This window comes from Microtus oregoni, unplaced genomic scaffold (assembly GCF_018167655.1).
Source record: "Microtus oregoni isolate MIOR12 unplaced genomic scaffold, Mior012 000043F_ref0000047, whole genome shotgun sequence".
NCBI classification, from domain to species: domain Eukaryota; kingdom Metazoa; phylum Chordata; class Mammalia; order Rodentia; family Cricetidae; genus Microtus; species Microtus oregoni.
This window is the reverse complement of record NW_024543210.1, coordinates 20138899-20166577: the sequence shown is the minus strand read 5'-3', so window position 1 is coordinate 20166577 and position 27679 is coordinate 20138899. Positions and strand designations below refer to the sequence as shown.

Here is a 27679-nt window from a genome sequence, read left to right as displayed (position 1 = left end):
TTTGTATTCTCTCAACTCTTCCAGTACATCTTTAGGCCTCACTGATCTCTATCTCACTGATCTCTTGTCCAAGCTTCAGGCCCCTCATGTTTTGCTGATGCTTTGGTTTATGTTTCTTTTCCCGAGATTATATCTGAAATTAATGACTTATGTTACATTATTTCCCCAGGCTTTTATGGGAGAATTCAAATTAAGGAGCCTATATAGGCTGGAAGCAGAATGTCCATCATGAGGAGGTGGATTTATTTCTTAGATCTATCTTAACTAAATTCTGATGACATTACTATATAAACATTAATGACAAATGTTCATTTATGGAGAGGATCATACAACCAAATAAACCAGAGCACACTATTTGGTTTAGGGCAGAGCCAGAAATAAGTGGACATTCTAAGTCTTTGACTGTTCTTTTTTTTTTTTAAATGGTCATGCAAATAATTTCCACCCATTCAAACATTCTTTCCCTGGGTGTGTTTAGGTTGTAGCTTTCTTTTACATGCACAAAAGGTTCAATTTGATTTTCAAAGTACTTTTATAATATACTGACTGCATCTTGAGTTTATAATTCTTGGGGCCTCACTTTTATGATGTTCTCAGTAGTGATACCTATGCATCTTCATCCATCATCGTTTTTGGTGGAATGAGATTACGAAAAGTATGAAAAAAAGGAAAAAATATATAGGCCGTTGTGTTTTTTGACCTTTTTGTTTAAAGGCCATAACAAATGGTATTTATAATAACAGTGTGAGGGTAACCCAAGCCATTTCAATGTACTCTGTGTTATATGAAGATTTTTATTTCTAGACAGCTAATTAAGCATGTTTTCAATTTAAAGATGTGTAGAGGTTTGTATTTCTAGGCAGTTAATTAAACATGTTTTCAATTCAAGGAATTGAGCTGTGATCTGGAACCTATGGTTGTAACTGAAAGCACCTTTCTGATACTTTTGTCTGACCTTGCAGTATTTGTGTCTCTTGAATCTTCATTTTGCAGGAGGAAGTCAAAGTTGGCACACTCTGTTGAAGTCTCTAAGCACTGGTTTCTTCCATCCCTACCATAATAGCTCTGTTTTGATGTTATTCTTCCCCTAGACCACATGATGAATTTCAAGATAGTCTTTAAAGGTTTAATGATTTGTGTGTGTGTGTGTACATACATGTGTGTGTATATGTGCATGTGCAGGTATGTGTGGAGGTTAGAAAACAACCAGTAATAATCTGTTTTCTCCTTCCACCATGTGGGTTCTGGTGATCAGACTTAGATGCTTCGATAGTCAGGCTTAGTGGGAAGCACCTTGGCCTGCTGAACCATTTAGACAGCCCCAAATGCAACCGTTTTTGATTGTAAGGCTCTACTCCATTCTCTACATGGTCCAAGAAGGAGCTTTCTATAATACATGATTATATCACGAATCTGCTTCCAACCTTCTGGTGCTTCTAGGTAGGTATTACTTCAGTATTTCTACTTTTCCTTTCCTTCCATGAATATGAAAAAGTTTTCATCCTTTGACTTTAAGCATGGCTGTGTGATTTTCTTTGCTGAAAAAAATGTGAAGGGTCCCTCCTGGGTGGAAGCTTGTGACAGCGATTAATATGTGACCCCATTCATATGCTAATGCTTCCGGTATGACTGAATTTGGAGATTTGGTCTTTAGTGAAGAGATAAGGTTAAACGGTTCGTGATGGTGGGGCCCTTGCCAGACTAGACTGTGGCTTTATAAACAGAATTTTCCCTCCCTTCTCCATCTTCTCTGCAGGGATACAGCAAGAGGTTGGGTGTTTTGCAAAGCAGGAAGAAGATCCTCTTTCAGAACCCGACCATTTTGGCAAGCTTCTAGAACTGTGGGAGAAAACAAAAATCGAAAAACCCTTCCAGTGTTAAGTAACCCAGTTTTGGCATTTTGCATGTCATCCCAAGTTAATTATATAGCTGTCTTTTTATTTGATGAGCTCTGAAGGTATTTGTTGACATAACTATATCATAATCCTGTAGAATCTCACAGTTCAACTTCCTGAGTGTGAGTTCAATGACCTTCCAGCCCCAAACTCACGGAGGATATGAATAAATTGCAGCATTGTGAATAACTTCCTTAATAATAATTTTGAGTCATGAGAGGGAAGCAGCTATTTATTTTGTTGAAAATATATCTCTTTTTTCCTAGCATAATATTTTTTACTGTTTATTTCAGAATTTCATATAATGCACCTCAATCATACTCACTTTGTGGTCTTTCCAGGTCCACCCACACTCTTGTGACATCTCCCCACAAAAAAAGAAGGAAAAAAAAGAAAAAGATATACCAATCCAATTTGTGTTGTCCATATACTCACGGGAGCATGGTCAAATTCCCGGTGGCCAGCCCCTTGAAGAAAACTGAGTCCTCCCCATCCACACTCCTGCCAGAAGCCATCAACTGTGGAGAGTTACACTTCAGCATCCTTATCACAATTTTTAAGAGTTCTATTTAATGACTTCCTGTCTAGACCGTTTCTTTTTTGGGAGATGGGAAGTTAGGGAGGGGGTGGGGAAAGGGAGACGTTATCACAGAAGCCTTCTAGGTCTCCTTCTCAATTGTGAGTCTGCCCTCATCGATATCACTGCAAAAGAAGCTTCCTTGTCCTTTACAGTCAGTGAAGCGCAGATCACAGACCTCCGCACTTCCTCTAGTGACAGCAAGGACCACAGATCTCAGCATGGTCTCTGGCGGCAGTACAGACCGTGAACATCCACACAGCCCCTCGGTGCAGCAGGACCACAGAAGAGACTCCAACGTGATCCTTGGGCATCAACATGGTCTGGCTGGCAGCACGGACCACAGGCACCAACAGGGCCCATTGGAGGTATTTTTGAGGAGGCCCAATCTGGAAAAATGAATGTTCTTCTAGTACATCCTGTTGTTTCTCAGAGCCAGTGCGATTGTGGGGCTGGGTAGCATGTTGGGGTTGGGGTGGAGTTGGGGGAGTCTGCAAAAGCTCTAAGCTGTGACCACTACGCTGTTGGTCCCACTCGGCAATGACATGCTGTCCTGTCCACTCCCTTTCCCCACACCTGCCACTGAGGTTACGTTTCTAGTCCCCCCCCCCCTCAACCAAGCATGCTCACTCCATCCTTCCATCTTACTCACCTCTCTGTCACATATTTATTCATCACAGCGCAAACTGCAGTGTGTCACCCAAACAGCTTTACATACTCATTGCAACGAGTAATTGGTCTGGTTCAAGGTTTCTGGCTTCTGAAGCACCATAAATACTGGAGCACCTCTGGGACTTAACCTGGATGTCCTGCCGCTGTTCAGAAGAAGCAGGTGATCTTGTAGATAGGCAGTGTTTCAGGAGGCAGAATCCCGAGGCTCACCGGGCAAGACCATTGCACTTGCAGCTTGTGGGCTGTGCTGTGCCCTCCCTTCTCCCAGCAAGGTGAGCAGCTTTGTCCACCCTTCCATATGGCTTCCATACCCTTCATCACCATGTCTCTACGTTGGCCGTTCTCCACCAGGCATGTGTCTCTGCTCTACCATCTTTTCTTCAAATATCATGAGTCCATTTTTGAAAAGCATCTTCCCAGAAGACTTGCATTTTTTCCCAGTTATTCCAGAGATACTGTGGGCTCTGCAGACTCCTTCTCTGCCATGTCTGCCCTGTGAATTCCCTGGTGTCTCAGGTTCCTTGGAGCTGCTCTTCAGACCTGAGGATGAGAGTAGCCACAGCCATCTTAAGTTGATCATTGACTTTGATTAGTGTCGGCCAAGTGCTCCTAGGCATGGGGCCTACTATGAAGTGCAGTTAATATACCCAGCGAGACTCCCTCGGAGAAAATTACTTTTTCCTTTGCCAGCAGATATCAGCTGCAGATAACTTCTTGGTTCAACAGTCATGTTTTGAATATGATTTTCAGAAAAGGTAGGCCCTGGGGCTGAAGAGATGACTCAGCTGATGTCATCTCTCAAGAGATGATAACGGCACTTGCTGTTCTTGCAGACAACCTGGGTTCTGTTCCCAGGATCTTCATGGCAGCTCATGACAGTTTGTAACTCTAGTGTTAGGGTTTCTGATGCCTCCTGTTGGCCTCTACAGGTACTGTTCACAAATGGCACACACACATACCTGCAGCAAAATAAAAAATAAAAACTTAGAGAAAGGTGGGTCAATATAAATTTAAACCCTCAGTAGAAAATTTAATAAAATATAACATTTACTGGCTTAAAGAAGAGACTTGAATGTAACTGGAATATTCACATATAAAGAAAAGTGAATTCTCTAATGTTGTACTAATTCTTTATACCGATGTGGGATGTCCTTCTGTATATGTGTTGCTTTTAGTGGTTGATGAATAGATCTGTTTTGACAAGTGGCTTAACAGAGTAAAGATAGGCAGGAAGTCCAAACAAAGATACAGAGAAAGACTACGTAGAGTGAGGAAGACACCATGTAACCACCAAAGAAAAAAAAAAAAGAGGTCCAAATATTACCGGCAAGACACAAGTATCATGGTAAATTACTAGCTAATGGAAATGGGTTAATTTTTACAGAGAGCTAGCGAGAAATAACCTAAGCCATTGGTCAGACAATTATAACTCATACAAAGCCTCTGAGTGGTTATTTGGGAAAAACTGGTCCAGGGGGACGAGCAGGACAGAGAATACTCGCATCTACTTTATACCATGGTGAACAAAGTCTGGTGATTGGATCTAACTAGGTCACATCCACTTTCTGTATTGTTTGTTGCTTCTTTGGGGTTATTATGCATGCATACTAGCAAAGTAGTTGAAACATTTCAGTTTTGGCTATATGGCTGGCCAAGTTTGGAATATTTACCACCTGCTTCTCCATAGAAAATGTTTACTGGCTTTAGATAATTAGTGTGCTTCTCTAGTGTGCTCTGCGCCTTGCTCTAACTGTGCTTAAAGCCACTGATGTCACCTCCTTGGGACCCTATAGTAAAAGGCATCACAATCTTCTTTAGAGTGGACATGAATGCCATGCTTTCCAGTAGAGGAGAGGAGACTGCCTATGCAGCAATGATTGTCAGCCTAGCCATGCTTGCACTGTGAGAAAGTATGAGGGTGTGACTGGGAAAGTACTCCAGACTGAATGCGTTTATATGGTCTCTTGAAAGCTTCTAAACTTGCCAATATCCACATTCGAAAATAACCTATAGTTAATTGGGAGTAAGCTGACTTCTTCAGGCCATCCTGATTCCTGAAGGAAGCCAGGTTTTATGTCATTTCTAATAAGCCCACATTTCTGAGATGAGAGAGATACAATACTTTCCCCCAAAGGAGAAATCTTTAAACAGTAAGCAAGGATAACAGTAACTATGGCATGCATACAGGACTCACTTCTGGTAAGTGCATAACAGCTGGAGAAGGTGAGATGTTTACTCTTAATCACTCATCATCTGGCGGAAATGCCTTATGTAAAGACAGTAGAAGTGTAAAGAAAATCAGTGCGTGTGCACGTGCACACACACACGCACACGCACACACACACACCCACACCAAATCCACAATAAAAAACTTCTTAACACCAAGCAGATTTTTATTGTCTACACTAAATTTTGCTTCCATCCTTCCTTATTATGAGAACCCAATATAACACCTTATAGAGAAACAAAACTCTTGACCTTCATGGACACGAGTGTTTTGCCTGTATTTGTACTATGTATTTGAAGTGTGTGTGGAGAACTGAAGGGGCCATCAGAACCCCTGGAATTAGAGTTGTATACTGTTGTGAGGAGCCATGTAGGCGCTGGCAACTGGACCCAGATCTTCTGCAAGAGAAGCAAGTATTATAGAAGCGTAATTGGAATCTAATATGGAAATATAATTGGAAAGTGGTTCACGGAGTTCTTGTATTTTCCAACTGGGTAGGTTTTGGAGTTTCATCTGGCAAGTTCAGAGATGATAATTAGAGATGAAGGAACTACTTTTGCAGATGTGCTGAGAACATCTAAGTTTTCTGAAAATCGTTCATGGGGATTCATCCTGCTTTGTCTGGTCCCAAGAGCTTTCTAATTTGAGAAGAAAAGAACAGCAACGGAAGCAGCCAGTGTGTTACATCTGAGATGCAGTTGCCCCGTGGCTTTATCTAGATGAATTATTCTCTGGTTTTCTGCTGCTGGTGGTATTTCTCAAGCTGCTTCTCAGAGGGATCAAATATTTCTTTCAAAGAGCCTGCTAGGCATTTGCCCTTGGTCTCTTTCTGTTCCTTCTCTTTATTGTTTCCTCTACTAGTTTGCTAGTTAAAAGTTTGATTAAGTTTCAAAATCACCCATGAATGTAAACAAAACAAAATAACACTATAGTTATAGATATGCAGTGAAATACACATGACTCTTGATTTTTCCTGATTTTTAATTTGTGTGTGTGGTACATGCATGTGCACTTATGTGCACCTGCGTGTGTATGTGGAGGTCAGAAGAGGGGGTTGGATCACCTGGAGCTAGAGTTACAACCAGTTGTGAGCTGGCTGTGTGTGATAGGAACCGAAGTCTGGTTCTCTATAAGAACAGCAAACACTTTTAACTATCGAGCCATTTCTCTGGTCTGACTCACTTTATTATTTTGAAGAAGAGTGTCTCACTGAACCTGGAACTCACTAATTTGGCCAAATTGGTCCATAAACCAGTCCCTAGCTCAACCTTCAGCGCTTGGATTCCAGATCTGAGCTGTTACTCTCAGATTTTACATGGATCCTCTGAATCCCAGTTCAGGTTCTCCGATTTTCACAGCAAGCATGATATTCACTGAGCCATCTCCTCAACCTCATTTTTTAGGGACTAACCTAAACTGATTTTTAGTTCTTTGTAAGGGATTTGTATTTTTCTTTTCCCTTACACATTCCCCGTGTCTAGCACAGGCCCTGGCGTATAGTAGAAAGTGTACATCTACTTGGTGACTGTGTGACTCTCTCAATTGGCCTTCACATAGTTTATTACAGTAGCCAGTTTGAAGCAAACCACCTGAGATTTTACATTTTCTAGTTTCTCATTCTCACAGCCTCGGGCCAAGTGGTGTTTAGAGACTACAGTGCTTTATTTGTCTCTGGGAGAGAACAAGTTCTGCTTAGGTTCTTCACCTTAGGTGTGACATGAAATGTGCCATGGCCAGTATGATGTTTTCTGTCTTCCTATTCCCAGAAGCTCACCATTACCTCCAGTAGTACCCCCATCACCCCAGCCTCAAGTATTGCCTTTCTTCTCTCCCCATAGCAGTGTTTATCCTTCAGGCTTTTCACTCATTCTTTTATTCATTTGAAAATATTTGCTACTAACTGAATGTGTATTAATCTCCTTAATTTTTTATTTGTCTCTTGAATTAGCTTGTAAGTGCTACCTCTTGGGTCTTGGGGATGGTATTAAATCTAGCCTCAGTTTCCGTATGTACAAATGAAGGTGACAGTAGACTCTGTTTTATAAAGGAATTGAAAGGATTCAGCCCTTTTCCATGTTCAATAGAAAGTTCTTAGAGCATTTTAGCCATCAAATTATAACGATTACATATCAGATTCTTAAAGATCAACACAGTCTCATGTTTCATAGCAGGTGCAGAGCTCAACCATTAGTCGGTGCGTGAGTTTTATCTTGCAAGGAAGGAAGTGAAAAGTTTTAATAGAGTGCAAAAAATAACTCTGGGGTTGATGTGTCTGTGTGGCATCATCAAAGCAAGCTGTCTCAGCTGATAAGAGGCCAAAGTCTTTGATTCAAGAGGCTTAACCTTTGCGTTCTTTCCCCATAGCCTCTAGTTCAAGTGCTTAGCCTTCTACCTCCCACTGTCTCCCTGAGGATGGATTGGTTTAGGCTGACTGCTGGCTTCTGATCTTTGGAGAAAGGTTTCTTAAAGGCCTCTGCATTTATATACAAACACTGTAGAACACTTGCTGAGCTGAGGAAGACCCACACAGACGGGAACAAAATGAGGCAGATGGATAACAAGCCAGAGGGACCCAAGGGTATCATGTAGAAACTCATTGTGCCTTTACTGAGTGGCTTTTAAAATGCACATTTATTTGTTTAAAAGAAATACACAACTGCTTTTTAAAATTGCTTTGTTTATGAATACAAACGGGCACTTTGTAAATTGCAGCAGCCATATTCCCTGTGTAGGTTTGAGTAGGGAATCCTTTCTTTCTGATATACAATATGTTGTATGCAGATTGAAACTCAACATCCTTTTGAAGAAAACCTATGAAAGATAAGACCTCATCCTTTTTTTTTTGTAATGTGGAGGTGCTGACGGTTTTTACCCCAAGGATTAGCATAATTTTGTCCCCCCACTCTCTCCCAGTAAGCGTATGTTTGTGTTGATAAGAGACAGGCTGGTGACTTCCAAGTGAAAGACGGTGGGAGCTGAATGAAGGCAGCTGAAGTAGAATTGAATATAAACCAGGAGGCACCTCTTAGTGATTGTTGTGATTGGTTCCTGGTAGCTGGGTATACTTTTGTTTAGAAGGATATTTGTCCTGAGGGTAGGATGCTGAGCTTCTGGAGTGTCCTTTATTGAGGCAGGAGATGCAGGTGGATGAGAAAGAGTCATGATTCTTTGATTACTTATAAGTGATGATTCTCAAACCTATCCTTCCAGTCTGTCTTTCTCTGTCTTCTACAGCCACACTTTCAGTTCTTCAGAGAATTATTCCATATGGTCCATATGATCATAAATTCCAGCATATTTGTAAACTGGCAGGGTGATGCCTTCTAAATCATTCCCTCTTGTTTAATTCTCCCTTTGAGTAATTATATCTACTGCTATCCATATCCACAACGTGGGCACCATTCTTAATTTATGCTCTTGTGTTCTTCAACCCTGTTATCACCAAATTCTGTCAGGTTTGCACACCGAAAATCTTACAGACTATCCATTGTTTTCCAAGTCCATTTAGAAGAACATCAAGGGAGAAGCATTGTATGGAAGGAGCTGCCAGAACAGGAATCTGGATTAGAATTTGAAATTTCAGAGCCTTTTCCAGTGATCATGTCAATATGGTGGCTGGAGATTAGTGAACAAAGAATGGTCAAGAGAGGTCACAGGTTTGATCACATGAGTACAGTCCTTTTGGATGACACAGCGGCCTCTTTTCTGTGCATCTTACCTTATAAATGCATGGGATATAAAATTGCCAAATGACTGAAGCTTCATTTGTAAAGAGACATGTCTGGGACTCATATTCCATCAACTACTTGTAACCACTTCAAACTATGAGTCTAAGTACAGTAATGGTATATGGTGCTGCAAGGTTAGGGGTCTGACCAAGAAGCATCAGAGCTGGTGGTATGGAGTTTGTCATAATAAGATTTGTTTCTGGCATAGAAATGGCAGTAACATCTAGTAGATTGGTGACCCTTACTTGACTGGTTTCATAGTGTGCTTCCAGGCAGTAGTGCTGGTTGCTTAGACACGAGCTCTTTCAGTAAGTCAGGAAATGTGTCAGTTAAGGATTCTCTCATGATAATAACAGAAAATAGAACCAATAGTGCTGTAAGCATTTTTCTCCCTGTTCCCTTCCATAAAGTGGAAATCTGGAGTTCATTGGCCATTGACATTTGTTCAGTAGTTGACAGTGCCAAGGCTGTTTGCCAGTCTCTTGGCATTCTTTAGGTTGTGGCCTCTGTCAAGACAAGTAAAGGGGGCACAGGTTGGCATCAGTTGTATCTTTCCTTTAGCCAGAGATTTCCTAGAAGACCCAGCTGATTTATTTAAATCCCATTAGCTAGAGATAAATATTAAGGTCAGCTAATTGAATAAAAATGTGGAGATTGAGTACGATATTTAATGAGTGCTTGGAGTGTCCAGTTTCTACCATAGAAGTGGGGAAGTGCAGAAGTCGAGAAAGGAACAGCCAGTCTAAAAAACTGTGGGTACTGCTTCAAGTAGCCACATCCATCTCTGATGCTTTCTATAAACAATTCCATATGACCCAAAGTTTAGCACTTGTGATAGTTAATGTTACCTATTAACCTGGCAGAATTTAGAATCCCCTGGGAGATGGATTTCTGGGCATAAGTGCGAGGAATTGCCTTTATTATGGTAACCGATGTCGGAAGATACTTCTTGTTGTGATGCGGTCATTCTTTGAGCAGAGAATCCTGGACTATATAAAATGGAGAAGAATTCAAGCTTGCCTCCATCCCTCTTTTTTCCCCAATTATGGATATGGAATGGCACCAGGCTTCCGCTCCTGTGAGTTCTCCACCACAAAGGACTAGAGCATAAATTAGAACTAAAATAAACCTTTTCTCCCTTAGCTTGCTGATGTCATCATATTTTTATTACAGAAATAAGAAATAAACCAAGACAACACCCATAAATTCAGGTATGGAGGAGGATATGGATTAAAGAGAAGTTTAAAAGCTGAGATAATGATGCCCTATTGATTAACATGCAGAAAACACAAAACAGTAAGTGATTAGCATTGCTTTACTTACTCCAGTCTTTGCTATCAGAGGAGAAGGGCAGGCCATGGTGTGTGCGCTCATACACTTTTTCTCAAATTGACAAGCTAGGGCCACCTGTGAAGAGGAAATTTTAATTGAGAAAATGGCTCTATTAGATTGGCCTGTCTGTAAGCCTGTGGGGCATTTTCCTAAGTTGATGATTGATTTGGGAGGGTCCAGATGACTTGGAATGGTTGACATCCCTGGGCAGGTAGGCCTGGGTTGAAAAAAGCAGGTTGAGAAGCCGTGAGGAGCAAGCCAGTCAGAGCAATCCTCCATGGCTTCTGCTTCAGTTTCTGTCTTCAGGTTCCAGCTTTGAGTTCTTGTCTTGACTTCTCTTCACAATGGATTACAACTATAAGCTGAAAGAAACCATTTCCCTTTTCAATGTGCTTTTAGTTATAGTGTTTATGAAAGCAATAAGCTAAGACAGTGATATAAACTTGTAATCTCAACTTTTGGGAGACCGAGGCAGGAGGCTCAGGAGGTGAAGATCATCCCAGCTACATACGGGTTCAAAGCTGCTTGGACTATGGGAGACCTCCCAATGCCACCCCCCCCCCCCCCAAAAAAAAGTGAAGGCCATTGATGCAGCTGAATATCTAATTGGTTAAATGTGTGACAATGGTATTTTTAAACTGGGGAAACTCACTTTATCTGTTTTAGTGCATAGTTCCTATTTCCTTTGCTTATGTTTTTCTCTGACATTTAGAGGCATTCTGAATGACATCAACATCACAAGTGCCTTGGGAATGTGTCTGTGTGCTGGACTAATGTCCTAATGGGAAAACTAGTTATTAAAGCATTAAGTGAAGTTGGTTAGGTGGTGATTTAGTAAATCAGTTGCAAGATAGGTTCATAAAAGTGCAACCCCCAGTTATTGATTTTATTTATTTACTACTGTTTATTTGGGGCACAACATATTGAAAAGTGGCAGTACAGAAATCCTTTCTCAGGGTCACCTGGCAACGTTAGCATCCTAACACTGCCAGGTACTTTTGGCTTGCTGACCTTCTGCTTTCGGCTAGCTTTTGTTCATCCTTTAAGATACTGGATAACATTTCCTGCCCTACGTTATGGAGACTGTTTAAACCAGCAGAGTCAGGCTCTATCACATTCCAGAGAGAACCCCATATAAATCCAAAATATGGGTCCTGATAAGACTGTGGATTCCTGACATCCTGACCTGAGACTCTCTGAAATCCCAAGTTAGTGTAAGTCTTTCCTCATTTACCTTATTTCTGCAGGTAATGTGGTCAAATTGATGCAAACTTTACTGATACAATGCCCCTCACTTAAAAAATATGAATCTCTCTAAGCTCTCACTGGGCATATTAACCACACTTAGCCACCATGCCCAGCAATACAAGGCTAATACAAAACAAACTCAATGGTATTTTTTTTTTGTAGACTTTTCATCTCATATTTGTTTGGACTTTTTTTTTGTCTTACTGTTTTTTTTGTCTGTATATGATGACTTTCAATTTTGGGTTTTTATGGTTTTGTTTCTATATGTGTGTCTCTTGGGTTTTCTCTCTCTTTTTTTGGTGTCTGTTATTTAAAGAGAGAAAGGAAAGGTATGAAATGGGTTGGAAGAAGGTGGGGAGCATCTGAGAGGAGTTGGGGGTTGGGAACTGTGATCAGAATATATTGCATAAAAGAAATTTGTTTTTTTTTAAATGAACAAAAACCCCTAGGACTGAAAGTCTGGTAATCAGGAGTCATAGATCATGGTTTAGGCGTCTTTTCCAGTTTACTCACACTCACTCTGGACTTTGGTGGTTAATGGCTGTTTTTCACCACATCCTAAGATGAAATCTCCCATGTTCCTGAAATTGTTTTTGCTTTCTCTTCTATTTGCCTCTTTTCTCCAACTGCATCCAAAGTTAACTGCCCTTTGCATGTTGGTTGGCTTCTCAAAGGACTCAGAGTCAGAAGAACATCCTCAGTGCAATCCTCCTTACCATGATCCAGTCACTCCTCTTTCATACAAGATTTTGATGCTTGAGATGACGGGCTACACTACGATTTTAAAATTTGCAAAATTATTTTAACAATTAAGTTGTGTGGCGCGTGTTTTGATGCAGGTATATCTGTGCACTACACAAGTGCCTGGTACCTGTGGAAACCAGAGGGGTACATCAGATTTCCTGGGGACGGGAGTTACAGATGGTTGTCAGCCACCATGTGGGTGCTGGGAATTGAACTCAGGTCCCCCGGAAGCACAGCCAGTGCTCTTAACCGTTAAGCCATCTCTCCAACTCTCAATTTGCAACTCTTTCACGCTTTTATGAATCAGGTGAATTAAAAAGTCAACAGATTAAGGCAGAAGAGGCATCCACCATCCTTGATTCTGGAATTCTTTGTGTGTAACAGACATCAATAATGTATTTCCTCTCCCTGTTACCCTCTTCCATGTTTGTGGAGTATAGAGGGTAGTGGTGATATGGTTGGATCAGAGCTGCACCTTCTGATAAGAAAATTAAGTACACATATTCTTTTTTCTCAGAATCAAATTCAAGTGGCTGTAATTCCAAAGGCCATTCATTATGCCCATATATTTCAAAAACAATATATTATTTGCACTTGACTGACACTGGGCAAAATTACAGAGTATTTTGTGGTAATCATGCTACTTAGGGGGTTGGAATTGCTGTGGGGTCTTGGTAAAGTGGCTACTTGTTCTTCCTTAGAGGATTGTAAAAATATGAAAAGAAAATCGTTGTGGTTTGGAAAAATCTTTTTCTGCTTTATTATTCAGAAAGCAGCGCTGTTAGCTTCTTTGGTGGGAATGTTTCCCAGGGACAGGTCTTAATTATTGATGGCCAAGTATTCATCGCTTAATGGAATTTGAACTTTAAGGGGAAACAGGAGAGAGCTTTTCCTTGTTAATTGGTAACACATTGCATCCTTTCGCTCACAGCCACAGGAAGATACTAGTTTTGCAGGGAGGGGAGAGAGAGAGACAGAAACGGACACACAGAGAGACAGACACAGACACAGACACACACACACACACACACACACACACACACACACACACACACAGAATATGAGTGCACAGAGTAGATATGAGATTATAAATTGACTTCATGTCAGGGACTGCATGAAACTTTTCCTGACTTTCATCAGAATATCTGTTTCATCAGAATACCTCTTCCCTTGTGAGTATGTGACACAGAGGAACATTATTGTGAGACAAACATCATGCTCCTCTTCTGTAAAGAGGCCGCCATCTTATAAAAGGACCGTTCTTTTTGCTTTATCCATGCCTTGAAAACTGACCAGTTCTCTGTAATATGTGGAGTTGGGAGGACTGAGTAACACAATTCCTTTGGAAGATCTAGGCTAATTTTAAGGGTTGAAATGACTAATGAGTGACAAACTCTTAGTGGTAGGGTGAAGTAGGTAGGTAGGGGGGGGTGACTAGAGGAAGTAACAGGAGGTAGAAATAAGATGGATGTATATGTCCATGGAAAGCATCATAAGGAAATCCCTTATGAAGCATAACAAATATATGGCAATAAAACATTAAAGGAGAAGTCTAGAAACATGAATGTCCAACATGAATGTCAATTGGAAGTTGCTTATATTGTTCCTGTATATATTTTTTTGTAGAAGAATTCTTTGTGCCAGTCAAGTTTTGCTGAAATAATTTTTTCAATGGTCATTCTTCCCTCACGCCTCCGTGGCTTTCAGCAGCATCCATTTGCTCTTTTCTTCCCAGGTCAGTGCAGCTGGCTGTAGCAGCTGTGCTCCAGGCTATAGGTGTTCAAGCCTGGTCTGATGATTTTCATCTGTGGCCTACGTGAAGGCGCAGTGGCTACCTCAGGCCAGGATTCCTCCAGAAGCAGGTCAGAAGTATGGGCAGCCACAAAAAACAAGACAAGCATATGTAAAGACTGGCCTATAAGGTATGCTAGATGGTGTCTTCTCACATTCTCAGTAGCAAAGAAGCCACACGGCCAAGCTCTTCATTCAGGAGGGAGATGTCCACTCTTCTTTCATTTCAGGGAGGGGTGGAGCAGATCCTGAACACTTGTGCATTTGCTCAAGTATATTGCAGTAAATGTTCTCTAATCTTCAAGGAGTAGTATATATTCATTGATATACATATGCCGTCTTGGTTTAAGAATTTGTTTGTTGATTTGTTAATAAGGAAAAACACGAGTTATGAATCAGTTCTAGCCCATGTGAACTAGGGCAATACACCTGAGAGAGGTGGTTTATAAACTCAGCTCATTATATAAGCACAGGACTCTGAAGTCGCATAGCATTTAAAATGGAATTTTCCCACATACTATAATTTCCAAAATAATTCATTCTTCTCCCCCGTCTCTGGTAAAGGCAAGGAGGAACTGGGGGAGTTAGCTATTTGAAATCCATGCTCAGGACACCGAAGTCAATCCTATCCTTTTCTTAAGGGTAATTCCTTAACTCTGCATTTACACATGAGCTTTGAGGAGAATTATTCATGCTGACCCTGCTTATAGCAACCGATCTATATTCTCGAGCCTTATCTCATTCTGTAGGAAAGGGAACACATCGGATTGACCCTCAGAGCATCGCACTTGCTAAAGCCTTTGGATGAGGCAACTTCCCCACCTTGGCCCCCACAAAGAGATCTGGCAACAAAAGGGAGAGAGACTTCTCTTGCCAAAGGCTGTCAAACTGTTGAACCAGAAAGTTCAGTGCATTTTTTGTACATTTTAAAAATAGACTCCATTAGGGAAACTTAGAAACACACATAAAAGCAACAACCCCAAGCACATTGTCTACTTCGGCTTCCCTTCAGCTTGCAGCTCCCTCTCAAGCCCGAGGTGCGTCCCTTGTAGATTGCATGGTTTGCAAACTGCTGGCCCTTAACAGGCGCAGCAGCCACGGTCAGTTTTAAATGACTCTCCCATCCTGATAATTTCTTTTCCTCAAACAGAAATGTTATTTCCTCTCCAGTTTCTTCCTCTCTTTTCATAGGAGAGGCCTTTCCTGGAGGGCCATTATTCTTTTGCTACCCCATGAGGTGTTTTTACAGGAAGACAAGATGAGGCTGATGGAATTAGGTGAATGCATCACAATGATTCTTGATACCCACCCCAAAGGGCCGCCCTGAGCGGTTCAGCTCTGGGTGGCTTCGTTATGATTTCCATCTTGCCTTCTTTCCCTTTGCGAATTTTTGCTTAGTGATTTTTTGTTTGTTTGTTTTTCAGATTGTATTTTAATCATACCATTTTCCTCTTCCCTTTCATCCCTTTAAATTTTTCCAGATATCCCTCCCTGTTCTCCTTAAACTTCACGGCCTCTGTTTTTCATCATGAGTGTTGCGGGCATCAATGCATTTATAGATACAGACACATTCTTTTTTTTTTTTTAATGCTTCTGCATTTTTTATTTAGGAAAGGAGTGGAAAGAAGGCAGGACTGAGGCTCCCTGACTGAAGGATACAGCTGACCATAGGCATCTTCCAGGTGAACAGTCAAGACCACAGATCCAGTTATGACCTGCTAGGCACAGGGAGGCATTGTCACCTGCCTCTCACCCCAAACATAATCACTGTGAGTAAAAACTCTAAGAACATTGGGTCCATTTGTAGGTAACACAAGTTACTAAATCGTTAATACAGGTTTTAAACAGACCTGGAGAGAAGATCACGGGTGCCAAAATAAGGGCAACACTTCACCTAAGAGCAGCATCAGCATTGTCCAGATCCTCTAAGGATCAGTTCCCTGGGGATAACTGGCTGTTTGTCAAGGCGGCAAACAGTCAAGCTTCTCAGGGGCATGATGAAGAGCCCCGCGGAGAGCAATTCCCAGCGGGGATGTGTCATCATAAGGCAGCTTGGCTTCTCGGCTTATAAAAGACCATATCAAAAGCTGAGCTCCAAGGAGGGATGCTTTTAGGTTCTGTACACACAAACCTCTGTATGTGGTGACTTGGGCTAGAAGTCTATACCTTTCAGATAAGACCCAACAAACCTAAAACCATAGATCCAATTATTAAGATGCAAATGACCCACTGTTTACAAGAGGGACTTTTAAAACCCCACACTTATTTACTGCACACCAGCAAACTAGTAAATGACAGAAACTAAGATCAGTGGTGGAAGAGCCGGAGATCCGTGTGAGCCAAGACGATCCCCAGTTCATCGCATGCCTCGATCACAACCTTGTCTGCAGCAGATCCAGATGGCGCAATAATGTAGGCCACACCACTCCTTTTAGCTCGGTCTACATTATCCCTGAAAGGAAAGAAGGCATCGGAGCTGACAGAAACATCTCTCAGTTTGTCGACCCATTCCTTTTTCTCTGCCTCAGTGAGAAACTCGGGGACTTCCTCGAACAGCGCCTTCCACTTCAGCAGGTCTTCTCCCTCACCAATGGTGCCTGTCACATACTGATCAATGGCATTAGAGATTTCCGCTCTCTTCACCTCAGTTTTAAACTTCATGGAAAGCACTCGTGGATGGTGTCGGAGCCACCATGAGTTTGCCTTATCACCCGCAAGGCGTGTGCAGTGTATCCGAGACTGCTGGCCTGCTCCGATGCTGATAACCTGTCCATCCTTGGCATAACACACGGAGTTGGACTGAGTGTACTTGACAGCGACAGTGGCTACAATGAGGTCTCTGAGGGCAGACTCCGGCAGATCTTTATTCTTGGTGACAATATTGCTAAATAATGACTTGTCAATGACACCATTATTTCTCTTCTGGCTTAAACGAAGACCAAAGAGTGTTCGCACTTCATTTTCATCCGGTTTGTAGGACTGGTCCATCTGAAGAACACAGCAGTTCCCATTTTTCTTTTTAGAAAGTACTTTCAAGGCTTCCTCTTCATATCCTGGGGCAACGATACCATCCGAAACTTCTCTGGAGATAATTTTTGCAGTAGGGACATCACAGACATCAGACAATGCAATAAAATCACCAAATGAAGACATTCTATCAGCTCCTCTTGCTCTTGCATATGCTGCGGCCATAGGCGAGAGAGTTGGATAGATGTCATGGACCATGCAGACTCTGGCTTCATCCTCACTAAGTGGAGTCCCAACAGCAGCGCCTGCTGGGCTGACATGCTTGAAGGAAGCCGCAGCCGGGATGCCCACTGCTTCCCTGAGTTCCTTCACCAGATGCCAGGCATTCAAAGCATCACACAAGTTTATGAATCCAGGGGCTCCGTTGAGGACTGTGATGGGAAGCTTGGGTTTCAGTGTATACAGCTGGGCAGGAGTCTGATGGGGGTTCATCCCATACCGCAAGGGCATCTGGGAAATTCCTTTACTGTACTGCTTTCTGAAGTAATCTGAAATTGCTTCATCATATTGTGCAGTATGAGTGAATGCCTTCAAGGCCAAGTGGCGCCTGGTCTCCAGGGAGGTGTCCTTACTATTAGAGCCCTGCATCTCTGCAGCCACTGACACGTAGTCCTCTGGTTCACATACGACTGTCACTCGAGCATGGTTTTTGGCTGCAGCTCTCAGTAGGGTCACTCCGCCAATATCAATTTGCTCAACAGCTGCCTCAACAGTTACATCCGGAGAAGCCACCGTCTTCACGAAGGGGTACAGGTTACAAGCAACGACCCTTATAAGGTTGAAATCAAGTCTGGCCATGTCAGCACTATCTTCTGGAATATTTCGTGCCAAGATTCCAGCATGGACAGCAGGATGCAAGGTTTTCACACGCCCCCCCCCCCCCCCTAACATTTCAGGCAAACCTGTTAGCTCTGACACATCTCTGACTGCCAGGCCAGCATCCCTGAGCGCTTGTGCCGTGCCTCCGGAAGCGACTAGACTCAAACCCAGAGATGCGAGGTTTCGGGCAAATTCCACTAGGCCAGTTTTGTCAGACACACTGAACAGAGCGAGCTGGCCTGGAGCCATGGCTGCTGCGCTGGGTCGCGGAGTAAGAAGACGGACAGGCCACGTGCAGATGCAAGCAGGCAGGACCCAGCGGGTTCCTACGGACACATTCTTAATATTACCGATTGAGTCCCTACTGAGCCAGTCGTATGTTAAGTTTTCAGGACTGACCATTTGGCACTGAACAAGTATTTGGTGTTCTCTGCCCTGGGAAGGTCCATTCCTTCCCTCTCACTGCTTTACTCGGTTGCTGACAGTTCTTTGCGTAGGACTGAAGCTTTGTGGGTTTTTTCCTGATCCAGTTTGCTATGTTTTTTGGTGTCCTCCTTGTTCAGCTCACATTTGGGAGGTCATGTTGGTGGGACTTTATGGGTTATAGCTTCTGATGTTACCAGGAGACACAATCTCGCAGCAGTCTCTGATCCTCTGGCTCTTACAATCTTTCTGCCCCCTCTTTTGCAATGTTCCCTTACCCTTAGGTGTATATTTTGTAGATTTCTTTATTAAGACTGGACTCCAAAACTTTGTATATTGCCATCTTCCCTTCATACTGTGGCTTTCTTCCCTGAAGAGGAGATGGCAGAGTGATAGTTCGTTCATCTTATCATCATTCTCTTGGCCTTGTCCCCTTTCCCCACAGCTGGCTTTTTTGAGCCTCACTGCTCACTGTTAGAGAAGGGCTCCTAATACTTTCCCAAAAGCCAACTGTACACTAAAGGAAATCAGTGTGCCGAGTTTTTCTCTGTTAACACCAAATTAAGTAACAAGAAAATGACTACCAGCCACCAGTCAACTTTAAATTTTGAGGGCTCCTTGTTTCTAGGAGTTACAGAGCCACAGCTACTAGAAGAGCATATCTTCCAACCTTCTTCTTTTTATAGATGGAGTTCCTGAGAAGTCAAAAGCTTTCCCAAGGTCGGACGCTTTATTTGTAGCGCTGGGACTAGGGCCCAGTTGTCTTAATTCTATTCTTTCCATTACATTTGATTTAATTCCAGAATCTTGATGACAATTAAAGGCGCAGACATATTAAAGTTAATCATTAACCTCTAAAGCAGCAGATTGAGTTTTAATAGAGAGAACACTAAAATTCTCGGTAGGGATACTAAGGAAGCCACTGGGAGTGAATAAAAGCGCCCAAGAATAAAACAGCTTCCTGACCTTTCAGTTTTGCTGGAATCATACGTAACATGCAACTTTTTTCCAAGGCATGCAAACTTAAAGAAAGGAGCTTGGCAGAGAAACAGAGGATGCTAGTTAAAGCTAACCTGGAGATTTCTTCCAGTGTCATTCCGAGAGACTCCAGAATAAAGAAAAACTGTGTCACTAACAAAAAAAGGAGGGATCCACAAGGCTTCTTTGTCTATACACTTAGAATGTTATTTTTTCCCTCTGGGTGTGTAAATATGATTTTGCATGTGAAAATTTATTTCAAAACAACTGTTGTTCCTGGCTTTATTCCTGTAGCAATAACACAGCACGTAACTCCAGTTTCCAAGTAGGCCACAGCACCTTTCAGATACTTCTGACTTGTTTGATGTGTTCAGCTCTGTGCAACCTTTTATATTCTTCAGTATTCTTTTGGTGTTGGAAGTCCTTCTGTATATGTGTTGCTTTTATTGGTTAATGAATAAAGAAGCCGTTTTGGCCAGTGGCTTAGCAGAATAGAGCTAAGTGGGGAAAACTAAACTGAATGCTGGGAAAAAGATGGCAGAGTCAGTGAGAAGCCATGTAGCCCTGCCGGAGACAGATGCTGGAACTTTACCTGGTAAGTCACAGCCTCATAGTGATACACAGATTAATGGAGATGGGTTATTTTAAGATATGAGTTAGCCAGAAATATGCTTAAGCTATTGGCCAAACAGTATTACAAATAATATGGTTTCTGTGTGGTTACTTCGGGACTGAGCAGCTGGGAACTAAACTAGCAGTCTCCTACAACAGTTTTCTTCTCTTCTAACACACATTATAGGGGAAAAGGCCATGAAAAACCACTTTGGTCATTTCTCATTGTCTTATACCATTTCCTATTCAGGAATTAGGCTGGGAATAGAAGTTGTGGGTAACAGACCCAGAAAGACAAATATACGCACTCACTCATAAGTGATTTTTAGACATAAAGCAAAGAAAACCAGCATGCAAATCACAATCCCAGAGAACATAGATAACAATGAGGACCCTAAGAGAGATATACATGGATCTAATCTACATGGGAAGTAGAAAAAGACAAGATCTTCTGAGTAAATTGGGAGCATGGGGACCATGGGAGAAGGTTATAGCTCAATAAAATCAATAAAAAAAAAAGAAAAAAATGTTCTGGCAGGATAGATGAATCAGAAGACAGCTAGAGAAATGACAGGTGAGGACAAAGACAGCATCTTAACACCAGTTGAAAATACATATTGAAGTCTTTCATAGCATTTCAGAGTTTTTGATACCTTTGTCCAAGTGCTCATAGAATAGAGAATCTCTGCCGATATTGCCAAGATGATGCTCATTCGGGAATTTGGAACTGAGACTGTCCACACAACCCCAGAGCATCTCCAACCAGAATTAACACAGTAAGCATTATAAACCTAAACCTTACAGGTACTCCCCTCTCTCTCTCTCTCTCTCTCTCTCTCTCTCTCTCTCTCTCTCTCTTTTTCCCTCCCTCCCTCCCTCCCTCCCTCCCTCCCTCCCTCCGTCCCTCCCTCCCTCCCTCCCTCCCTCCCTCCCTCATTCCCCCCCCTCCCTCTCTCTCTCTTTCTCTCTCTCTCTTTCACTTAAGATATTTCTTCTAATTTCTAGGTATCTGTTAAGTCTCTTTATTTCAGCTCACTTTTCCAGCATATCCTGCTGAACTTATTATTTTATAGTAACTTTATATTAGAGATATATAGCATCAATAAAAAAGTTGTGGGTTAAGGTGATGAGAATGGACTGGAGAGCCATGGGATATTATTTGGGGAGAAGAGCTGTTCCCATCCCTAATAGGAAAGGTATTTAAAAGGAAGCAGTGAAATTGATGGGAGAGAGCCAGGTAACATTAGCGGTCACAGGTTTAGAGCTGATGGATGTTGCTAGAATCGCACTTGGCTATGTTGGCTGTTCCCTGTAAGCCCAGGATTTGGGCAAAATGCCCAAACACTGAGCTTTTGTAGAAGTTTGCTTCTTGTATCATCCCATTCACCCCTCCCTCATGCCAGTCCTTTAGTGTTTCCTTCTTCCCTTTTGCTATCTCTAAGATTGGCAGGTGAATGCTCAGTATTTATAACCTCCCTTGTTCCTACTTTAAAATAGTATTTAATTAAGAATGCAACAATAATGCCAATATCTAAATTAGACCATATTTCTAAAATCTTTAAATGCTTGTAATAACTACTCCTAAATGTCTAATTGTTATTTATTTCCCTATTTTACAGGTGAGAAAAAGGAAGTTTAATTTATTTATGACATTTTTATCAAACAGGCAGTATCCAGAAGAGCTGAGATTTGAACTTGTGTTTTTCTGAGTGGTTAAACTGCTTTCTAGAATTTTTTTTGTGCTAGCTGTCTCTCAAATTTTTGCTACTTCCAAGGCTTCTATGCTCATCAACAAGTTTCTTCTTAAGAATCACACTGCTGTGTTTTATTTTTACTTTTTGAAATTGTGTGTGTGTGTGTGTGTGTGTGTGTGTGTGTAGTGTGCCCATGGAGGCCAGAGAAAACCTCAGGTGCCATCTTTAGATACACTATTTATATACTTTAAGACTTGGTCTGTGATTGAATTAAAGCTCGCCAATTTAGTCTAGACTGGTAGGAAATCTAAGTCAAGGAATCCACATGCCTTTGCCTTGCCAGTCCTGAAATTACAAGTGTGACACCATTCTTGGCATTTTTATGTGGTGTCTGGAGATGCAACGCAGATACTTATACTTGCCAGGCAAGTTTTCTACTGACTGAGCCATCCCTTCAACCTATTTAGCCTTGATAATAAAGGTGGAATGGTACTTGGATGTGTATGTGGTAAGAGTTAGCAAAGCAAAGCGAGAGATGTTGTGGTTAATTAGAGGATTATTAGAAAAGAACAAGAGAGACACCATGAATCCATTTTATTTATCCCATGTTTTTTTTTTTTTTTTTTTTTTTTTGTGGTGAATCTGTGCCTTTCAGAAAATAAAGATTGCTCTCTGAAAAGAAAATCTAGACAAGTCCTTTTCATTTTCCACTTCTGGGTGGTTATTAAGTAAGTTTGCTTCAAAATATATATTTTTTGAATGTAGAAGACTGTAGGTGTTAAACGGTTCCTGATCAATAGCTCCAATGGTAGCTTAACCTTCCGCATACTGCCAGGAAATAAAAATTGTTGTCTAAAGAATGTAATGAATGTAGGCTAAAGAAAGGGGTCTCAGCCAGGTAATGGTGATACATACCTTTAAACCTAGCACTCAGGGAGGCAGAGGCAGGTGGATCTCTATGAGTTCTAGGCCAGCCTGGTCTACAGTGTGAGTTCCAGGACAACCAGTGATGCTCAGAGAAACCCTGTCTCAAAAAAAAAAAAAAAAAAAAAAAAAGAAAGAAACAAAAAATAAACAAAAGATAGAAAAGAAAAAAGAAAAATAAAAAGGTTTCTATTAAATCTCTCTCCTCAGAGCTCAGGGGACTCTAAGAAAGAGGACACAGAGAGAGAGAGAGAGAGAGAGAGAGAGAGAGAGAGAGAGAGAGAGAGAGAAAGAGCCAGAGGCAATGGAGGCCATAACGAGAACAAGACTCTCTAAATCAATTGACCAAGACTCATGGGAACTCACAGATACTGACACAGCAATCCCAAGGCCTACATGGGTCTGCACCAGGTCATCTTCACATGTGTTATAGCTTTCAGTTTAGTATTTTTATGAGGCTCCTGAGTACGTGAATAAGTGGGTCTCTTATTCTTGTGCATTCCTTTGGGCTCTTTTCTTTCTGTTGTGTTGCCTTGCTCAATTTTGATGTGATAGTTTTTGTTTTATCTTATCTATTTTATTTTGTTTTGCTTTATTGTTATCTCTTAGAAGTCTTTATTTTCTAATAAAAGACAGAAAGAGAGTGGATTTGAATGGGAGGGGAGGTGTAGAGGAATTCAGAAGAGTAGAGGGAGGGGGAACTATAATGAGGATATATTGTATGAGAAAAGAATCTATTTTCAATAAAAGGGAAATATAATCAAAATAATTAAAAAAAGAGAAAAAAGAGGAACTGGGGCTCCCTTTTGTTTTTTCTTATTGCTGAACTGAAAACGTATATGCCATGGTTGCTCTCTGGGTCCCTTGCCTAAGTCTGCCAGACCAGTTCCTAACTCCTGTTTCCATCATTATGCCTTCTAAAGAGGTAATCCTACCTGCCACGTATGGAACTTGAGCAAAGATCTATCTACTTTGTTAGAGTTGACTAAGGTCATCAGGCATGGCAGTTGTGGAACTATCTATGGGACCCTGGAAGTCTCTTTGTAGTTTCCTTTGTATGACAGCCAGGTGTAAGGAAGAAAGGAAGTTCTTGACTGGTGCCTGGGTAGAGACATAGAGAAAAAAAAAATCAAAGGTCTTTTAATTATTCATTTGCTCATTTATTTATTCATCTGTTGTCTATAAAAAACAAGCCAACTGGAATTATGGAAATACTTAAATTCCCCCTTTGATAAAGGAGCATCTTGAACAATGTTGAGAACTCTTGGTTCACTGGGTACTTTGACCTCTTGGGTGTTTAAGATTTTAAAGGAGCCTTATAGAACACATTGGGAACAGAAGAGTAATTATAAAAATATTTGGGGTCCTCAGAAGGTGAGTCTAGGTCTTCTCTGGAATAGAAAAATTGAGCAAAAATACTTAGGATGAGTAGATTTCTTGAAGTTTCTATGGTTAGAGTTCATTTTCACATTAGAGGTAACACAAATGAACTTTAATTGAGCCTAAGGGACACTAGGAATTAGTAGAGGGCTGGGGAAGGTGTATTTATTGGGTGTGTGCTCATACTTATTTTTTCTGGAAATAGGAAAAAGAGGAGGTTTCTTCCATTTAAATAAATATTTAATCTCTCTCTCACACCTCTCTCTCTCTCTTTGTCCTCACACACACCTTTCTCTTACACACAGACCTCTCTCCTCTCTCTCTCTCTCTCTCTCTCTCTCCCTCCATCTCTCTCTCTTTCTCTCAATCCCCCCTCTCTCACACACACAGACACACACACACATACACACACACAGGAGAATGTAATGCTACCCCAGGTCTCCTCCAAGTCTCCTGATCTTTTTCATTTTGTCCCCACCTATCCCCATACTGGCTTTGTTTTTGGTATTTAAAGAGAAAGAGGCAGTGGCGGGTGTGTGTGTGTGAGATTTTGTAGCGGCGTAAATGAATTCAGACAGATTGTAATAATATATACAGCTTTAATGGGGAAATAGATTTACAGAACCACCGGTTCCCGCGGAGTACAGGGATGCGGAGCGCTCCGGCTTGGCTCACTCGATTTATAAGTAAACATTCGCCAGAGGCGAACACGCCCCCTAAGGTGCTGGGCTTATCCCTACAAGATTTCTTTGAAACAAAGTGCTTTCTTGAGCAAAACCCCTTCTTGGCACACAGAGGGCATATCTTGTCATTGCTAGTGCTCTTGTCGTGTGAAAGGAGTCATCCCAAGACAGAGACACCCCATTTTTGCCCCTTCAGTGGTTATGCTAGGTGTCTTCGGCAGTTGTGATTTCTACTCTTTGGTCTACCTGCATGCTGCAACTCCTTTGCTGAAACTCTAAGTCATTGAAACTTTCATCCCAAAGTAACAGGGACTTGCTTTTTAAATCCTCAAGTGTTTGGTCATGACGGCTACTGGCAGTGGTTGATAGAGAACCAAGCAAGTAAGATGCAACTATCAAGTTTAATTTTATTTCAGGATCTATCTGGAATTCTTCTACTGAGCTCTGGGGGTTAGAAGACCAGGGATAGTTTCCACGTTCTCTGGTCTTTGTAGAAATAGTGTTAACTAGGATAATAATGTGATCATGACTGCCATGCTATTTGTTCATCTATTTCTAGAAAATAATGCAGATAGAAGACACTACATATTTGTACAAATATTTCTATGAGTATTCATAACAATTTTATGAAGTATGCTATTTTTGTGTAAAGAAGTGGGGTATTTATATCTTCTTAAAAACACAAAATATGTTTATCTGAAAACAGCTATATTATTTAGAATTAAAACACACAGTGAAAACACGAACAAGTTTCTTAGTGTTTTCAGTTCCTGGCATGTTATTTCTGCAATTCAGGGACATTAAATCAGTATTTCCAGGTATTCTCAGAGTTTCCAAAATTATGATATTTTAAATTAACTTCTAACAATCTTTACACTTTAATTTGCACAGCTAAAATTATTATTTAAAGACTAAAATACACTAAGCCTTGTAACACAAGGAACTGTATCCTACAGGAGCATTCAATAAAAACATAATTTAAAATTCAGGTCTCTCTTCAAGTAAACTAACGGCCTCTCATGAAATTACATGGGGATACTGCCAATTTCAGGAGTTATTTTGCATTGAAATTGTATCATAACTTGAGAGAATGAACAGTCAAAGGACTTAGAAAAAGTAAACTATACATGTAAACTCAGTGTTCATATTGTTTTTTATTTATTTTTCTCTCGTACACATATTGCTATAATATTTTCTTTCTTTCTTAATTTTTAATTATTTTTTTAAAAAACTATTTTTTTCTCATTTTACATGCGAAATCCAGTTCCCACTCCCTCTCCTCCTCCCGTTCTCTCTACATTCCCCTTCTCCCACCCCACCCCTCACCCACTCCTCAGAGAGGGTAAGGCTTCCCATGGGGAGTCAACAAAGTCTAGCACATTGCTTTGAGGCAGGACTAATGTCCTCCTGACTAAATCTAGGATGAAGAAGATGTCCCTCCAAAGAGAATGGATTCTAAAGGCCAGAACAAGCAGTAGGGATAAATCCTGGTTTCATTGCCAGAGGTCTCACAGTCTGCCCCAGCCATAAAACTGTTCACCTATATTCAGAGGGCCTAGTTTGGTTCTATGCTGGTTCCCTCACCATCAGGCTGGAGTTGGTGGGCTCCCATTAGCTCAAGTAAGCTGTTTCAGTAGGTATCCCCATCACAGTCTTGACCTGTTTGCTTGTATTTTCACTCCTCCCACTCTTCGACTGGACTTTGGGAGCTCAGCTCAGTTCTCTGCTGTGAATCTCTGCATCTGCTTCCATCAGTTGCTGGATGAAGGTTCTATGATGACATTTAAGATAGTCATCAATCTGACTACAGGGCAAGGTCAGTTCAAACACCCTCTCCATTATTGCTTAGGGTCTTAGCTGGGGACATCCTTGTGGATTCCTGGGAACTTCTCTAGTGCTAGGTTTCTTGCTAGCCTCATAATGGCTCCCTCAATCAAGATATCTCTTTCTTTGCTCTCTGTTTCTGTCCTTCCCCCAACTCGACCATCCCATTCCCTCAAGTTCCCATCCATCCTCTCCTCCCCTCCTGCCTTTTCTTCTCCACCCACCCCCAAACTTCCAATTTTCTCAGGAGATCTTATTGATTTCCCCTTCCCAGGGATATCTATGTATGTCTCTCTTAGGGTTGTCCTTGTTACTTAGCTACTTTGGGGTGGTGGACTATAGGCTCCTTTCCTTTGCTTTACAGCTAATATTCATTTATGAGTGAGTATATACCATAATTATCTTTCTGAGTTTGGGTTACCTCACTTAGGATGGGTTTATTCTAGTTCCATTCATTTGCATGCAAATTTCAAGATGTCATTTTTTTTCCCTGCTGAGTAGTACTCTAATGTGCCACATTGTCTTTACCCATTCTTGGTTGAGGAGCATCTAGATTGTTTCCAGGTTCTTGCTATAACAAATAACGATGCTATGAACATAGCTGAACAAATGTCTTTGTAGTATGATTGAGCGTCCTTTGGGTATATGCCCAAGAGTGGTAATGCTGGGTCTTGCTGTAGGTTGATTCCCAGTTTTCTGAGAACCTGTCATACTGATTTCCAGAGTGGATGAACATGTTTACATTCCCACCAGCAATGGAGGAGTGTTCTCCTTATTGCACATACTCTCTAGTATAAGCTATCATTGGTGTTTTTGATATTAGCCATTCTGACAGGTGTGAGATGGTATCTCAGAGTCATTTTGGTTTGCTTTCCCCTGATGGCGAAGGATGTTGAGCATTTCCTTAAATGTCTTTCAGCCATTTGAGATTATTCTGTTGAGAAATCTGTTTAGATTTGTACCCACTTTTAAAATTGGATTTTTTTTTATATTTTGGTGTCTAATTGCTTGAGTTCTTTATATATTTTGGAGATCAGTCCTTTGTCTGATGTGGGGTTGGTGAGGAGCTTTTCCCATTCAGGAGGCTGCCCTTTTGTCTTA

General features: G+C 41.3%; 1 protein-coding gene across 1 annotated transcript; it reads right to left on the bottom strand.

The window, feature by feature from the left end:
- Window positions 1–16503: 16503 nt before the first annotated feature.
- On the bottom strand, window positions 16504–18374 carry LOC121434445 (bifunctional purine biosynthesis protein ATIC-like). The gene has a single exon (XM_041633399.1). It carries the CDS (start codon window positions 18307–18309, stop codon window positions 16522–16524), a length of 1788 nt encoding a protein of 595 aa, XP_041489333.1. The 5' UTR covers window positions 18310–18374; the 3' UTR covers window positions 16504–16521.
- Between the last annotated feature and the right edge of the window lie 9305 nt (window positions 18375–27679).